The 12,037-nt window shown below is 32.5% G+C and overlaps 1 protein-coding gene across 2 annotated transcripts; it reads right to left on the reverse strand.

Moving 5' to 3' along the window:
* Nucleotides 1-465: 465 nt before the first annotated feature.
* LOC117399823 (iroquois-class homeodomain protein irx-2-like) lies at nucleotides 466-5,920 on the reverse strand. Of its 2 annotated transcripts, none has more exons than XR_004544158.3 (5): nucleotides 5,430-5,920; nucleotides 3,643-4,045; nucleotides 2,349-3,047; nucleotides 1,645-1,750; nucleotides 466-1,083 (listed from the first exon to the last, which is right to left on the reverse strand). XR_004544158.3 is itself a non-coding variant. In XM_033999208.3 (5 exons), exons 1-4 carry the CDS (start codon nucleotides 5,664-5,666, stop codon nucleotides 1,707-1,709), a joined length of 1,383 nt encoding a protein of 460 aa, XP_033855099.1. In that variant the 5' UTR covers nucleotides 5,667-5,920; the 3' UTR covers nucleotides 466-1,083; nucleotides 1,675-1,706. The 2 variants fall into 2 exon arrangements, 1 of the variants encoding a protein (XP_033855099.1); XM_033999208.3 differs by having other exon boundaries at nucleotides 1,675-1,750.
* Nucleotides 5,921-12,037: the final 6,117 nt, after the last annotated feature.

The following is a 12,037-nucleotide window of genomic DNA, read 5'->3' on the forward strand; positions in this document are numbered from 1 at the left end:
TCATAATGAACCCCAACTGACCGTTAAAGTAAGCTAAAAGCACCCAGGATCACCCCCGCTGGGATCTAATAATGCTTTCATCCCATAACATTATTAATCACGGTGTAAAATAGACGAGGCCCTCGGAAATAAGTGTATGATTGATTAGCGTACAATAATAGACGTTATTATTCTTTCTTAGACTGGAATACCGTTGCCTACCCTACAATGTCTAACGTGGAAGCCTTTTTACAAATAACATTTTTAATAATAAATATGTTTAAATGATGTAATTGCAAATCAAGCTATGAACTTTCCATTTACAATGAATCATTGTATTCTGCCCGGGATTATTGGCTATACACATTATTAGGCCACCCATTCGGGTGTTCATAGAAAATACATCGCCATAAATGTAGACATTTGTATTATATGCACAATAACACCAATGTATTTATTACTTTCGTTTAAATAATATATGGCACGTTTTGTTGTTGCAGACTAGTCCGTTTTTATTTACAATTTAAGATATAAATTAGTAAAAGTATTCTTGTTAACAACCAAAGATGGTTTAACTTGCCAGTACGTTTCAAATAAAAACCAGTCAATGTATTTACAAAACAAATTTCAGATTTCGTTGCAATACAACTTGCATAAATTATAGGCTCTTCGCCATTATTACAAAAATAAATATCAAATGTTTTCCACTTTTTAAGAGTACTCCAGTTCATCAGACATTTTTTCCTACATTATACATCTTTTACAAATATGTTTTACAGTAATTCATGTCACACCTATAGTATACAATATACCGTGGCAATGAAGCAATCAAGGAATCCTGAGAAATAACAGATTTTTTTTTTTTTTCCCAAAGTCAAATTAACATAGGGGAAAACTACTATACCAACAAATGCACATAATGTTGCACACACAATTAATTCATAGGTAACTGATTAGTTTCTGTAGAATGAAAGTATAGCACACAGTGGGTCTTCTTTTCTACAGTGGCCCAAGGTGTGTTCCAGAATTAGAAAATGATTTTAAAATAGAGGATGGGGGAATGATGGCTTGCTCACATTTTGTCAAAGCAATTGTGACACCTACCTGTGGACCAAGGAAATAAAAAAAAAAATAAAAAAAAAATCAGCCAAATCCAACACAGTTGTATAAATTGATTTTTAACTAACATGCTATAATAATTACATAGACTAGGAATACACACTTATCTTTTAAAGTGCTCATTGACTTGATGACTAATTATAATAGTTGAAAATATATATTTCAAATTTGTTTTTATATATTGAGAACAAATAAAAAATACTTTATGAGAATAACAAATGAAAAAAAGAAAATAAATAGAATGTATACATTATTATAAACCATTCTAATAACATTGTGTAATAAAAAAAATAAAAGAAATAAAATAAGAAAACATTAAAAAGTATTGTTGAAAACCTTCAAACAAATAAAATATAATAACGCATGCTGTAGGCATATTACAGCAACACCACTACCAACACACATTATAATGTCTGCTATTATAGTGTGTGTGTGTGTATATATATATATATATATATATATATATATATATATATATATATATATATATATATATATATATATATATATTCATGTTAATGATTAAACAAATACAATGTCCCTTACCTAAGGATTAGACAAAATCAAAAAGCATACCAACTTCCTTGCTTTGTTTTTGTATTACTCTTCTATTGGTATGGTTGGGCTCCTACTGTGCACACCACACTGGGGTCTGTCAAAAATACAACCTCCATTTAGTCACAGCACAGCCATCTCAGTGGCACTCATACACTGTCACTAAAGAAACATAACAGGTATAATATATCTAACTGTTAATTTCTTTATTGGTGCATTATACTGTGTTGAATAAAACAAATGTATTTTTTCTTCATTATGTACTTTCTATATTAACCTTTAACCAATGCATTCATTGTTAATATCTGTTTCACTAAATAATTTCCACCATCTTTTGTTCTTGAAGTCTTTCCATTTTAAAGTAACCACCTCTGCAATGCGTTTTATGTCAGTCTAATACTATATTAATGTAATTAAAAGACTACGCTTTAATTCCAGATGCAGGATATTTGTTGTTGTATTTAAATTAACTATCGAAAATAAGTGTAAATAAACCAACCATTTTTAATGTAATGTATGTATGTATGTATGTATGTATGTATGTATGTATGTATTATTATTATTATTATTATTATTATTATTATTATTATTATTATTATTATTATTATTATTGTTGTTGTTGTTGTTGTTGTTGTGTTTTTGTTAAAATGTTAAAGTGATGCATTCAACTGTTAATACAGTATTGCTCTACATACCTTTCCTGGATTCCAAGCTAGCGAGCCTGAAGTGTTGCTCTACCTGGTTTGAGTTACTTTTTATTAGAGAGTCGCTGCTCTGTTTGTGAATAGAGGTCGTATTTATTACAGTCTGACTGAGCCCCTCATTAGCTGTCGCAGCAGCAGAATTATACCTCAAGATCCCCTGGCTCTGCAAAGGGCTGAAGTTGCTATAGTTTGTGTAATTACTGTAAAACGGAGACGTATAATAAATAGGCCTTCCTAGGATTGAAGAGGCAGGGTAAACAGTGCTAGCTGAAGACGTCGATGACAGAGTTGATGAAGATAATACCGAGGAAGGAGAATGTTGCCCCTGGTGCTGTTTTGGATCTGAAGTGGCTATTTCTGCCAATGACCAAAGCTTAGGCTTTATGGTCTGAGTTTGTGAGCTTGAAGAAATGATTTTATCCAGGCTCGTTTTATGTGTGTTTCTGCAGGTGTCCTCGTGATTACGTTCGGGAGCTTCCACCCCGGTCAGAGGCGAGGATGTCACAGGCTTAGGAGACAGGCCTCGACCCCGTTCTTTGTCCTCACCATCATCGTCATCATCACATAGTTTGTGCTTGGTTTCTGAACCAGACTCGCACATGCTGTCCACGTTCCTGCAGTTGACTTTCTCCCCGTCAGACTCCGCAGAGCAAGAGTGGTCTGTTAAGTTGTCAACGTGCAAACCAATGCCTAAATCAAACAGGGAAAACAACGTGTTATTAGTTGTGAGTACAGTAATAAAATACGATATAAAATAATCACAGTTTGAACATGACAGAATTACAAATATTATTTAATAGTTATTAAATAATTATTAAACAGCATTGTTTGCTCTATGGGACGTACGACAGGTGTTCAAAAGTTTAGTCAGTCCTATAGAATGGATTGGTATAGGATTGGTGTAATGTTTTCACCATGTATTAGGTGCCAAGCAACGACGATGCTGTAGAACCCTATTGTTACTGTTAATTATTATTATTATTATTATTATTATTATTATTATTATTATTATTATTATTATTAGTCGTCGTAGTCGTATTATTATTACTAGACGTAGTCGTATTAGTATAAAGATTGTATTACGAATTCTGTACGTTTAATTTTTTTAATTCAACATAATATATATATATATATATATATATATATATATATATATATATATATATATATTGCAAAAAATAAAATAAAAAATGCACCACTAGATTATAACATAATCATGTTGTAAATATTCATGTTTTAGTGTTCTGTTTAGTGAATTGTGTATCACTGTGTACACCCAGCTTACCTTCGTCCTCAGCCGAAGTTTCATTGTTGTCCTGATTCTTTTCTGAATGTTCGTTTTTTCTTTCCCCGTCCCCATCATCTTCATCTTCGTCTTCACTTTTATTCCTTGGAGCCCAGGTCATTTTATTTTCCTTTTTAAGTCTCCTCCTGGCATTGGCAAACCAGGTGGAGACCTGGGTCAGGGTCATCTTGGTGATGATGGCCAGCATGATCTTTTCTCCTTTGGTGGGGTACGGGTTTTTCCTATGCTCCTGGAGCCAAGCTTTGAGGGTGGCTGTGGCATCTCTCGTCGTATTCTTTCGGTAAGCTGGGTCGTTTAGCTGGTATGGATACCCCGGGCTTCCATATGGATGGTAACTAATCGCTCCTGCCATCCCTGTTGTGTGGGCATCGTAAGGTGAACCCTTGAAAAGAAATTCCCATGCTGTCAAAATGTGAACATCATAAAAACAAATGTCCATGCTGTCAACGTTTTAATATTGCATTTTAATTATACCGATTGGCTATATTAAATGTTAGTCACATATGGTGACACTGATCTTTTACGAATTAAATGTATAATGCTTGATTATTATTATTATTATTATTATTATTATTATTATTATTATTATTATTATTATTATTATTATTAGTCGTAGTAGTAGTCGTAGTATTACTGTTGTTGTTATTATTTTAAATAATACAGACTACCGTACTATAAATATGATTCTGATTAACACAATGGCATTGCTTTTATTGTGTTAAGAAAATATTGCATTATACGGTATGGTATATATGTGTGTGTGTGTGTGTGTGTGTGTGTGTGTGTGTGTGTGTGTGTGTGTTGTCAGTGATTCACTTAACATGCACTGGTACTTTTAAGGGGCCTGTTTATTTCTTGCTCTCAGTTTCCTATTTTGGGGGTCAAGAAAAAAAAAAAAGTCTTAACTTAACATTGCAAATCCAATTGGCAAATCAATAGATATGCACCTTTTAAAATACTTCAAGTGATGACATGAACATGTTAATTCTCCTTCACGTTTAAATTATGCTTATTTAACTTAGCATATTCCCAAAGAGTTTGAAATGCATTTCAGTCACTTGCTGTTTTAAATTATACTGTCAATGAGCTACATAATTATGTTCGACATAAAAATGCAGTTTCAAAACAGCTTGATTTGTTTCCCACTGATACTTTCTTCCGGTTGATAAAATGGATCTTTAATTTATAAATAAGTATTCACAATATTAAAATTGATTAATTCCATATTACCGGTAAATTACAAAATAAATGTTAAATTCGTTGATCAAAAATTATACTGTACATTTATTATTATTATTATTATTATTATTATTATTATTATTATTATTATTATTATTATTATTATTATTATTATTACGACTACTCAAGCTTCAATTAAATTATAGCTCTGTATATAACCTGTGTATGTTTGAAATCTGGTCATGGGTGCAATGAAAATAAACCTGCCAACAATATGTTCGTTATTAAACATATGGTCAATTAGAATACAGTAAAAACAAACGATTAGCAATTGTTAGCAAAACAGTATTGCACGAAAGGCCTACTGTAATAACCATTTGCCAGAGATACAACTTTTAAATTGTGAGCAGCTAAAACACACAGATAATTTCAGAAATACTTTTTTTTTTAAACTGTTTTTATAAAAAGGAAAATGCAAGCAGGCTAGGCTGTTTGGCAAGACACCCCGTTATATTATATTCTAATTCAGCGCAGTAATGCCAATGCAGTAACAATTCATACAAACTATAAAGTAATGTCTGATTTACCATGTATGACGGGAATCCAGTGGCCGGATCCGAGGTGTACTGCAGCGGGCTGGTGAAGCCCGTGGCCGGTGCAGTGAAGGCTGCCGATCCCGGGTAAGGACTAAACGCTGAACCAGACGAAGACCTCGCCAGCTCCTCGCTTCTTGGGGCGGCCAAAGCAGACGCCCCGTAAGCTGGGCAAGAATAGAGAGCCAAAGAGCCCGGGGGCTGGTAAAGGTAACCCTGAGGATACGACATTGCTGTTTGTGTGTGTTTCTTTCTTTTCTGTTTTTATTTCCAAAACAGTACAAAAAAAAATCAAATGCTATAAAAACAACCGGTGTGTAAAACAATCAACATAAAGAGAGCAAGGCAAATAAAAAATCAGCCACAAAGATCAACAAAGTGCCTGCATGGAGGCAACGCCACGATCCCCTAGCGCCCGATGTTTTTAGTACTAAGAACTATGAAGTGAAGAGTTGAAGGCAGGAGCAGTTGAGTTTCTGAGAGCATTGGAAACCAGGATCTGTCACTCCAGTTCATCTGAATATTTCATCTCCGCCCCTCGCCCTGTGAAAAGGGACTCAGCAACCTGACTGAAATCACTGGAGAATGGAATTGCCTCGCTGAAGAGTGTGTGCTTCTGCACACTGCGGGTCGTTCGTTTCTTTATATATATATATATATATATATATATATATATATATATATATATATATATATATATATATATATATATATATATATATAATTTCTTAATTTTGAGTTGGTGTACTTTTACATAACATCTAACAAATGGATAACTTCTTTTATTATTCTTTTTTTTATTTTACTACTTCAGTTTTTAAAAATGAATGTATTTAATTTCATGAACATCTTTTTAAAAGGTAAAACTCACATTGGACCTTTTCAACGGCGTTTCGCCGGCACCTTGTTTTACATGTAAACACATGTATAAGTTATTGGTACAATGCAATAGAAAAAAGGAATTTTAAAGAAAACATATGTTGTTGTTTCCCAGCACAACTCATTACTCACTCTGACACTGTTTAATTATTAAGATGTTCTTAACACCTGCGTTCACTATAAGGCAATAATCTAAGATATTGTTAATCAGCATATCGTGTAGGTCTATAGTTTCCCAAAAAGCTGCAAATAGATTTTCTGTCACCTTTCCTAGATGATTTAAAATACATGAAAACTGAATGAAACTATTTTCTAATTCTACCCAAAATGTTAAATTGAGCATATTTCACATGTATGCTTGTTATATCTACAGAAATGTAAAACAAGAGGCAATGTGATAACGTTAGATGTGAATATACCATAGGTACGCATACAGTATTTTAGTGCTGCACTGACCAGCCTGTGGGAGGCGTTAGCTTTCATAAAAAGTATTATTATTACCCGTCTTGGGGGTAAGATGCTCCACAGCATGCCTAACAAAACTGTTGAAAATAGGTAATAGTTTATTGGGATCACCTGAGATTATCATCCATGATCTGCATACATGTTATCGTTGATAACAATGTCATAACTAATAAGTATTAATCATGTCATTGCATAAATAAAACATGTACAATGTTTGTCAGTTTCGTGTGGAGTTCTGTTGTTGAGTTTCATTTGTAAATTATATAACATTTATATAGCCTACCTTTTGTAAAGTCACCTATAGGCTGTGTCCAATAAAAACATGCCGGTAGTTCATATTCGTTAAACAGTTTTCTTTACAATATGGCCACTAATAAGTACATGGAAATATGTTAAATGGCATTTACATGTACATTCATATTAGTCCTAAATAATATAAACCTATTAACCAATATAGTTTTTTTTAGACAGAGATTTAAATAATAATAATAATAATAATAATAATAATAATAATAATAATAATAATAATAAAACTGCTAAGATATTTACCATGTAGACATTACATTGGCGCACTTAAACAAATAGAAGAAAATGTCCATTTATGACAACAATTTGTATATGATAATATTTATGAAGTTTACAATTTTGTTGTGGCAGGTAAGAGAAACAGTACGAGTTGTACATGTGTACACGTGCATTTTAAACAGCCGAATTCTAAATAAGTCATAGACTACTGCATTCATTTGACTGTGAATAATATTGATAAAGTCCGTATGCAACATTTTAATCACTGGTTTTATTCAGTTTGCGTTTGTTATTGTTTAGACAACAAACTAACTATTTGTTATGAATTATCAAATCTTTCTGAAGATTAAACATTTTTTAAACAAGTCGACGGATAATTAATTTGGGCTTGCTTTAAACTTTTGCAGAACGACTGGAGTCATATCTGGGAATCCTAAATCTGTTGCGGTGCAGATGCATTACTATAACACGTCGACCGTTTTACTTGCATCTCCCAGTGTTTTTAAAGACCAGTAGCCCAGACCTTATGCAGCTTAAAGTAACACGGCTTGTAAATGTTGATAGCTCACTTGTTATTCTGGTATATTACAAATATAACAGTCGTGCTGCTGCTAAACCTATAGGCATAATGACACTGACGCCAATTCTTTACCGAGTACAATTTAAAAGGACATTATTCTAAATAAAATATGTGGCAGGGGGCGCTATGATGAATGAGATGAATAAACTACTGTAAAAGAGAGTCGCTTAAATGAGAACTGATTTTATTTCGCCCAAAGTGATGAAGAGCTACGGCCTTTAAAATTGAATGAATGCGTTTAGGCATATTATCAATAACCCATATTTGACAAATGTGTGTGCTTTTTAAATGTTTAAAAACCTCGCCAATAAAATCTGTTCATATGCTTTTTTAAGTCCTGTGTTTTATACTGCTTTTTAAATTAAACTTCTGCTCTCAATTTGTTCTAAGTCGAAAAGCTTTTGACAAGATAGTATTTCGCTGGGTGTTTCGTTCTATAAAAGATATCTGAATAATTTACAGAAAAAAAATAAAATAAAAATTGGTTACAAATAAATAAATAAATCAGTTAGTGGTACCGGTATAGAGTTCTTATTACTGAATACCAGATTGTTAGAGGTAAGACTATATACCCGTTTGTAGTATTAAATAATAATAATAATAATAATAATAATAATAATAATAATAATAATAATAATAAAGAGAAAAAAGCTCTGGTATTAAAAAAAGTCACTGCTTCCCGGGTGATTAATATGCTAGTTTGTATTAATTGATGCAGCTATCTGTTTAATCTGATTCATATACAAATATAAATAAAATAATAAGAACATGTGAGTCTTAATTATAGAAAATGCACCGTTTTTAAAACAATTCTTACATGTTTTACAATATTATTTTTGTAATTCTCCATATGTTGATAGCAGCACCTGCTATTTATGTACAGCCGGTAAAGAGAGGAGTTTCGTGTTGCCAATGAGCAAGCAGGTAATTATGAAGTAGCAACACTTCCTCAGTACTTCATATAATTAATTAAATTGAACGGCAACATCCCATTTTCACTAGTGTGGTTTAAGAATTAATTTGTACTTTAGCCCAATATGGCTTTTTATTAGTTTGTTTTTTCTACAAAAGGATAATCTAAAGTTTAAACTGCTGTAGTAAAAACAACATTTATAGCATTGAGGTGTAGATTATTGTTATTTATTATGATTATTATAAAAAAATGCATTCAGGACAAGGTGTAAATTTATCAGCGTGTTACTTTTAATCTCAGCAATCAGGTTGTAAGGTAAACAAGCTTGGGCCTGGTCAGCACCTGAATATGACACCTCTGTTTCACCAAGGCTCCAGGTTAGATATAGGAAGTGGTGTTGGTGGCTCAGCAGGGGGCACTCTACCCTCTGGGCTGGAATTCAATCAATTCCCCAACATAAAGAGATGCCGTTCTGTAGATGAAGGGGTTTAACCACAGTTTGTGTACTCTAAAAGTCTATAGGACTCCTTCAAATGCAAACCTTTGTGTTTACACCAGTTTCTTGGTTAAAACAAAGCATTTGTATAAAATACCAATACAATGTACCTGGTATCCTATTTATTTATTTATTTATTTATTTATTTATTTATTTATTTATTTATTTATTTATTTATTTATAATTAAACAAAATATATAAAAACCAAGGAGTACACATTAAAAGCTACTAACATGGCCCAAATCAAATAACTTCAGCTGACTAAAGCAAAATGTTATTGCTTTCACTCCTGCCAGTATCTTCCCATTTGTATTTATGTGTCAGTACCAAAGGTTGTTATACTAATTTTGGCAGCGTGAGTCAAGCTTCGTTAGGGTACTGATAGTGCCTGACTGATTCACAATTTAATGTTTCCAATTTGTAAACCTGTGGTATAATTTTAATGTTATATTAGTTCATTGTTCATCATAGTTTTAAGAAACGCATTTACTTTCGGGGATAAATTATACTCTATCCAGGTTTTCACATTCTTTACTATACCCATTTAATCAAGCATTCTTAGCTTTAAGAAAGAATGCTAACCAGTTTATATAACTTTTTATGTACAGTACCTTAAATTTATACTTTTGATCTCAAATGTAATTTCTGATTGTTGGTAAGTCTATTAATATTTTTAAATACTATTAACTGACCTAAAGGTTAAAATGACCTATATACACCACATTCTTAAAACAAACAAACAAACAAACAAATGAGAATAAGATGGTTTAATAAGGCCCTTTGTTTGTTTTTTGTAAACAAGGCCTATATATTATTATTTATTTATTTCTTAGCAGACGTCCTTATCCAGGGCGACTTACAATTGTTACAAGATATCACATTATACATTATTTCACATTATACAGATATCACGTTATTTTTACATACAATTACCCATTTATACAGTTGGGTTTTTACTGGAGCAATCTAGGTAAAGTACCTTGCTCAAGGGTACAACAGCAGTGTCCCCCACTGGGGATTGAACCCACAACCCTCCAGTCAAGAGTCCAGAGCCCTAACCACTACTCCACACTGCTGCCCCATATTGTTGGCATTGTATGGTTTTCTTCCAAAAAAAGGATAGAAATACGTGTGTTTATGCCCTTTTCAACGTATTTCCAAGGAATTGTGAACATTACTATTTAAGTTGTCAATAACATTAGTAAACACTGTTAGAATATAAATAAACACATAAACAAACTCATTACACATTTTAATTGTTGAATGAAGTGTATAATAGCATTTCTGAAAGTAACCAATGGTATAGAATAAAACATTTTTTTTCTGTTATGTGCAACCTTTTCAGTGACATGCGTAATTAAACTGTTACTTATACCCCCCCAAAAAACTGATTTAATTTGAAATTTGAAAGCTCTTTGACTTTCTGTGCTGTATATTGTCAACACTGGAACTCTTTACAATGTCAGATTTATGATGGATGCCATCTAGCCTGATAGAAGGAAACAGCTATTGATTTTTTATATTTTCTCCAAACTTGTTTACTCTAGGATAATACAGCTGCCGTGTGGCTGCTTGTCTTGGAGTGGAAAGGGATTATTACCACTACCTTTTGATGAGATAAATTGCCTAGAATGACTTGAATGGCTAAAGGGTATACTTTGGTGTTATGTCGCTTCATTTACCCTTATGACTAAATGATTATTGATTTTATATTTTTAAGCTCTTGAAATGTGAAAATAAGTTGGTAGAGAGCCCTGGCAGTGTTCGTTTTATTAATTTATTTCTGCAGGGCATAATTCACTTTAGACTAGGTTGTGAAGGTTTTTTGGGTTCATGACCAACTTTAGATACAGTTGCAAATAAATGGTCTATTTATATAGTCATAGTGAGTAGGCCCAAGATCAATATGGTCTGGGACTGAATGATTAAACATAGTCCCTTTGTGGTGTTCATCTCTATACCTGCTTCTGAAATGATCCTGACTGAAGCACATTTATTTCATGAAGGCTACACATTGTGAGCTTGTTCCTGTTGGAAAAAAAAACATACTTGTGCCCTTTGTACCTTGACATCCAGTATGGTGCTACACAAGAAGCCACTTGCTTGGTGTGTAATACTGAGAACCGAAAAAAGTAATTAAAGTTTTGGTAAAGTTAGTCTTCTGTACATAAACCAGCACTAATTGTTTATAGAATTATAATGCTTGCAAAGTATAGGTTACATTTTAATACAATTTTAGTAATTATGTTTTTGACTAACTGTAATTATAGACATAAAGTTAAAGCACAATTGAAATATTATTAAAAAGCTGATTGTTAAGATGTCAGGTTTTTACAGGTTTTTCAGATCTAGGCTAATGAAATAAAATTGCTACTACATCATGATTGTTGCTGTACAGTACACGTTAAATGAATACCACTGGTGTATAAGAAAGGAGCCCCCCTAGATATACTAATGTAGCACAAATGCCTTGTGATAACTTACATTTTATTTGAACATGGTGAAAATATACTTTGAACTTTTCTTTGAACATGGTAAATCCCTAAAGGTAGGAACAGGGGTAGTCAAGAAAGACCATTGAAGACTTAAAGAGGGAAGTGCTGTGAATTTTGAAACTAGTGATTTATATAAGTGTGAGTGTGTGGGTAAGCAGGGCCTATGAAGTAAAATATGTAATGCGTAAAGCTAAGATAAAACGCTCATTTAAGAATTTATAGATTTCCCACATAATGTACAGTATATTC

The sequence above is a fragment of the Acipenser ruthenus genome, chromosome 4 (genome assembly GCF_902713425.1).
Source record: "Acipenser ruthenus chromosome 4, fAciRut3.2 maternal haplotype, whole genome shotgun sequence".
NCBI classification, from domain to species: domain Eukaryota; kingdom Metazoa; phylum Chordata; class Actinopteri; order Acipenseriformes; family Acipenseridae; genus Acipenser; species Acipenser ruthenus.